This window comes from Olea europaea, chromosome 2 (assembly GCF_002742605.1).
Source record: "Olea europaea var. sylvestris chromosome 2, O_europaea_v1, whole genome shotgun sequence".
NCBI lineage: Eukaryota > Viridiplantae > Streptophyta > Magnoliopsida > Lamiales > Oleaceae > Olea > Olea europaea.
Genome location: NC_036238.1, coordinates 26502542 through 26508997, shown reverse-complemented (window position 1 = coordinate 26508997; position 6456 = coordinate 26502542). Strand labels below are relative to the sequence as shown.

Genomic DNA, 6456 nt, shown 5'->3' with positions numbered 1-6456 from the left:
TTAAATAGTGGTTAGAGTTTGAATTGATATTAAATAGCTTTTTTAAATTTTGAATATTGAAATAAACAATAATTTTATAGAATATTTTCATAATGTATCGTGTCTTGTCTTTTTTAAATAGAGTGAATAGCATCACGTTGTACCTGAAATGATGCAGCACTCAAGGACTAGGTAAACCAGTGGGTGAGTGGCAGCTTTCTACTTGAAATTTTATCCCACCTCTTGGGCATTCAGCTAGCAGTAGGCTATCTATTATGAAAAATGTTGTGTACGGTGTACACATAGCATTATACCCCCGTTACATGGAGAGAGATCCACATAAAATAAAATATTCGTAGGCCCCTTCCATGTGGGAGGGGTATAATGCATTGTGTATATCTCATTGTGTACACATAGCATTTCCCATCTATTTTTCCTCCATGGACTTTATTTAAATGTCTTCAAGGCCTAGTACACTAAACCACACAAACACTAGATGGATTTGGGTTACAAACCCAACAATTTTCACCTTAACACAAATTCCATTGCAATAACAAAATTCTAAAATTTCTCCACCTAAAAAAAAAAAAAAAAAAAATTGACCGCAAGAAATAAACTAAACTCTTCAACAAGAACCAAACTAACTTCTCCAATGAAACTAAAATTCTTCACCTCTTCCATATTATCCAACTAGGATAAATAAATCCAAGCACTGCTCTGTAGAATTACCTTAGGTTTCCAAAAAGTCACAAATTATTTGAAATTTTTCAAAAAGGGTCGAATCACACCCTGAAATAGAATTTACACCAAATACTATTGTAAAAGGCCCGTTGCTAGACTAAACACATTCAAATACACTTAACGAATGCACAACAAAAGTACCATTCTCGTACCTTTCTATAATAGGCCAGTCCCTAGCGATTGAATAGGATGATACCATAGGTGTTGGATATCCTTTGAACTCAATTGAGCTATACTTTTCAACACGGTCCCCAAATCAAATCTTAATGGTATTGTATCAAACTGAATATCCATCATGGTACTAAACCTTTGCAGATTGTTCCTCGACAAAGACATTGCAAGATGTATAACTAGAACTTATTTCGCCCCTACCATACATCTTGAACACCTTTGCAAACTTTTAAAACTTCATCTCCACCGATGAACTTGTACTCTTTTGAATCAAGAGTAGCCAATGAGTTAAGATTATTCTTCAAATCAGGAACATGCCAAATATGATCGAGTGTTCTAATTGTCCCATCAAACCATGCAAACCCTATATGCATTTAGATCACAAACCCAACAATGTTGGTAAACATGAGGGATATATGCTGCATATCTTAAATGGTGGCAAGACCAAACAATTGCTTGAGCTACAATTCTTGATATAGAAAATTTTATAAAGACTAGTGAGGAAAACGTGTATTGCACATTTGTCGGGGAATGTCAAATATAAGTGTATGGTGGTTGTTAAACGGGCATGACAACATTTTATAAATTGGAACTGAATAAAATGAACACAAGAAAGACCTGCAAGTAAATTGCAAAAAGTTATCGTCGCTCTTTGAATCCACACATCAATAATGTCATTGTAAGAATGAATATACACGGTCAAAAGAGTCCATTATTTGCAAGCTCAATTAATCCATACAATTTGAAATAGTCATGCAAACCAAACATAAAATTATTTAAAAAAATCACATTAATTCAATGAAGAACTTTTAACATAATATGGATGTAATATTATTACTCACCGAACTTTTAAAGCACAATTCAAGTAGATGGCAACATTCACAAATCAAAAATGTATTTGGTTAAACAAGAAAATTATTATTTTGATGCATTAGTTGTTCAAAATTATGTTTTTTTGGATTTTGTTTTTAAAAATTAAAAAAAAAAAAAAAAAAAAAAAAAAAAAAAAAAAATTCCTTTCATAGCCTTGTTCAAAATGGGAGAAAAAAAAAATGTAAGCATTAAGTTAAGGTATAACAGTCCTGTGATAGAGCTACACACTCAATCTTTAGATAAGTCGCGAGATGATGCAAACTATCAACTCTAAAGACACTCCCATGTCTCAATCATTTCCATTTTATTCCAAGTGGAAAGTGAGAAAGAATTTTTTATTTATCCAAAATTAGATCTATTTGGTAAATTCACTCTCTCTCCCCCCACAATATGCACTTGTTGTTTCTCTTTTGACTTCCTTCTTCATTATTTGATTTTTTTGGGTTGCTATCGTAATGAAAGATTATAGGGAAGATGAATAAATCTCACAAATGAAAAAAACTCACGAAAATTTTTATTTCTATCAATCAATGTTTCCATAAAGGGCTTATAATGCTTTATATAGCGAAAACCCGAGGGAAACTCAAATTTTTTATTGAATTTTTATTAAAAAAATAAAAAAATTCTAAAAATGGAAATATAAAAAAAAGAAAAAAAGAAAATGACTAAAATTGATGGTCTTACTCTTAAGGATTATTCTCCAACAAACAAATCCGATTTAAATTGATTAAAATATAACCAAAACAAAACTTACCAAAAAAGGAAAAAACTTATAAAAGAAGGCATAAATAAAGAAATTTGCCCAAAATTGACTGTACATTAGAGACGAGTCTTGTTTATTGGCCTATTTGCAGTCAAATTTGACTAAAATTTTGTAAAAAACGGACAAACCCAATTTTTTTCCAAAAATCGAGGAATTGGAGTTCTTAACTTAAAGAAAAGAGAAAAAAAGAAAAAAAATGGAGGTGCACGGTTCTCCACGTGGAGAGGTGTTGCACCTCTCCCGTTGTGTCTCTTCGTGCAACTCTCCACGCTACACAGAGAGCATTTTCTGTAGACATCTTTTTATTTCAAATGATTTGTTTGTAGTGCTGCTTCATCTTTTTTAACCCATGGAAAGCATTAAAAAATTTATCTTCGTCAATAATATGTTTGTGTATATATATATATATATATCATATTGCATATTTAAGAAATCAATAAACAAAGAAAATTGAATAGTGACTTCCGATAGAATTAGAATAGCTAGAATTAATCTGAGCAATCCACAATCTATGAATTCTTGAATAAAGATGTGAAATACTAACCCAAAAAAAAGGAGGCAACATGAAAGAGTTACAAGATGTTATGCACTAAAACTATCCCAACCATTACACAAAAATGTTAACCCATATTCATAAACCTGGCAATCTGCTCCTCAAGTTGTTTTTAAACATGTTATGTCAGTTTTGGCATGAAATTATTATTTAGCTCTTGGATAAAAGGGAAAGAAGATGAAGAAGAAGAACACTAGTGCAAGAATGGTAGATTAAGTGGAAGAATGGGGAGAGAGGACCTCCCAATGGGCCCAATATAACACATCGTTTTAGCTAATGAAATAAGAGGAAAAAATGAAAAAAAGTTAGCGGAGGATGATACATATTTGCAACACGTGTCCTGACACTTCTTTCGCTCTTTTAGATATGTAGGATATGATAGATACAAGTAGAGAGTATAGTAAATAAATTTTTAGTTTTAATTTTTTTCCTTTTAATATTTTTAGTACAATATAATTCTTCTCATCAAACAAGTAAAAATAGGTTGCACCGGGACGATCTAATGAGCAGTATATGTATAGGTGAGTGATTAAGCTACTGAGACAGAGGCAGTTGACACGATATAAAAGCAGGTATTGTGTGTCAATGCATTTGTGGCTCTTTTTTTCAACTGTCTAGTGAATGCTTGACATGTGTCTCCTCTTTAAATCCTGTCAAATGTCCAATTTGTGTAACAAAGTTCATCGGTGAGTGTTAGTTGGCACGTTATGTGCGTACTTCAAGTATGTATAATGCCTAGGGCCACATGGGCCTTGGACATATAGCAGCACTCTTTGAAGCACAGGGAACATGTCAATGTCTAGTTTTTGGGAAGTGGGAGCTCTTAACAGTATGTATGGTTAAGCTTAAAAGGTGCTTAAAATTAGTAGCTTTATTTATGCACTTTTAAGTACATGTATGGCAGAAAACGCAAATAATGCTATTACCATCACAATTTAAAGGATTTTGCAACATGGATATCAAATTTTATATAAAAAATTAATTACTATGCTACATGACACTATCATTTGTTAGCTTAAAACCACAATTAACTTTTTAATTCAATGTTTTCGCTCCGCATCATTTTCGATAACCGCTTGTGCACATTTTTTATGTACAAGTAACAAAATCTCGATTTAAACTATCACAAGTGTAACGTGCAGAGCACTAGTTATTTCGACAAGATGCAGCCACCATTCCCAACAACCATTCTTTTATGTAAGGGGACTAGTAGCATGTATAATGCCAAGTGGTTGTAGGTGGCTCAATTTATGGGCATTTAAAGGTGAGTGAGGGCCAACGGATGAGGTTGGTACATTACCTAACATTGACACCTTAAAGAGAATGGACCTTTTTATTATATATTTTCTTGGTTTTTATTTTGATATCATGACACTATTGAACTCTGTTGTTTCAGATTCAAGTGGTACACGTACAATTTGGTTTTTTTGATCTATTATTAGAAATGGAAACAAAATTGAGAAGGTTTTATATCTGTCTTGCTGCAGTAAATGGCTCGAGAGAAACAGACCGCAAACAAAGCCTTAGCCATTTTGAGCAATTGGAAATAGAAGCACAGAGAGAGAGAGAGAGAGAGAGAGAGAGAGAGAGAGAGATGGCATATGTAATTATGTAACTAAATGGCCCAAATAATGGCATATAAGGAACCGGAAAAACATAGATTGAAGCGCGAAATATTGACTTGCAAATTTAAGAGTGACACAAAAGCTGACCTATAATCAATGAAAAGTGAAGTGGTAATTTAACACATAATAAAAATTATATCTCGTGTGATCTCGTCACATTCCTTGTCATCATATGTTGCGTGTGATATTTGGTAGGCTCGCAGTCTGATTTAGCATCACTAATAGACTTAATAGTAAGAATTGAAACAGGAGGGACACACGGAGTATGGTCTATTTTGAAATAAATACTGATAAATGCGTTTTTATGCACTTATATAACTCACAAACATGACTAAAATGAGCAAAGTGTTTGAAATGTGACCTAAATTCGTTTAATTCTTGGATTGTAGGGTTTGTTGATGGACTTGATGGAATTCACAAGAAAAAGAAGCAAAAAGGACCAAAACGAAGCAAAGTAAAAATTTAGGGACCGAAATGCACATATCCAGAAGATGAACCAAAGGAGCAATCGAAGAATCGATAGTGCCAAGTACCAATTGAAGGTTAATATGAGATGATGGAACAAAATAGTCGAAGAAAAGAGATAATAAATAAGAAGGTTGAGTTTGAGGATTAAAACGGCTCAAAATGGAAGTTTGTTAAACAATGCGGTCACATGGCGTTATTTCCATGCAGTCGCACAGTCCCCAATAGGGGATTTGAACCTCCTAGTTAAACCATGCTTTCGCATGGTGTAAAATTTTGGGTCGATTCTGCAGTTTCCTTTTTACGCTATAACTCTATAGGAAGATGATTTGGACGTGATATAAAAGCCTAGACTCATTAGAATTAGGGCTAGAACGTATTGGAGGAGAACAAAACACTTATTGGAGAACAAATTGAGGGAGATAAACAAGAGATTTCACGAAAAACATCAAGATTTCATCAAATATCAATATCAAGATTTCATCAAATATCAATATCTGGTGATGTTTTATTTTCAAGAATTCATGTATTCCTTTAAATTCTCAATGTTAGGCTAAAGTTTTCTCATGCTAGGAGATCGATGAACTATGTAATATGATTTTTGGATTTTAATTCTTGCAATTTGATAATTAAACGCATATTTGATTATTTGAATGATTTATATACATTAATTTCATCTATGATTGAGTGCACGCTATTGTGTGATGTGTGGTGATTTATTTCTTACATTCAAGAGGAGGGAAATAGATTTGACAAGGTATAGATCATCGAAGGGTCCGATAGGAGATAGAAATATACCTCTATGCTTTACTTGATTTTTTAATTGTTCATAAAATCCCATGCATTCTTATGTATATGCATTTGTCATAAAAATATAGGCTGGTGGTACATAAGAATATGTTCAATATTGCTCGAGAGAGTGTGTTAGATAGGCTTAGGAGCATTGAGTCGTCAGTAATCAAACTGTGTTGTTAGATTGTGAAATTAGGGTTTCAAGTGATTGTTACATAGGAATTCGTGATCCTAGTATTTTCTAATTTTATTGAATACAATCAATTTTGCATTCCAATCATCATTTTGCGATTAATTTCATTTAAACAAATAGTTTGAATAATCAAGTCATTTAGCGAAATTGGGGTTTTCACAAATTAGAGTTTTTTCTAAGAATAAATTCCTATTTTGATAAATTCGTTTCGGTTAAGGTTAAGGTAGATAAAATTAAACTACTCCATCTCTGTGGGACGATATTCGGAACTTAAAATTTCACTTTATTACTTGTTAATGAA

General features: G+C 32.7%; 1 protein-coding gene across 1 annotated transcript in view; it reads right to left on the bottom strand.

Moving 5' to 3' along the window:
• Positions 1 to 1088: 1088 nt before the first annotated feature.
• Positions 1089 to 6456, bottom strand: part of LOC111374594 (anthocyanidin 3-O-glucosyltransferase-like) — a 6446-nt gene continuing 1078 nt past the window's right edge. Inside the window, exons 3-4 of the mRNA XM_022997293.1 lie at positions 1734 to 1737; positions 1089 to 1255 (exon numbers count right to left, since the gene is read on the bottom strand). Coding sequence (XP_022853061.1) covers positions 1089 to 1255; positions 1734 to 1737 — 171 coding nt within the window. The remainder of the gene's footprint in view (positions 1256 to 1733; positions 1738 to 6456) is intronic.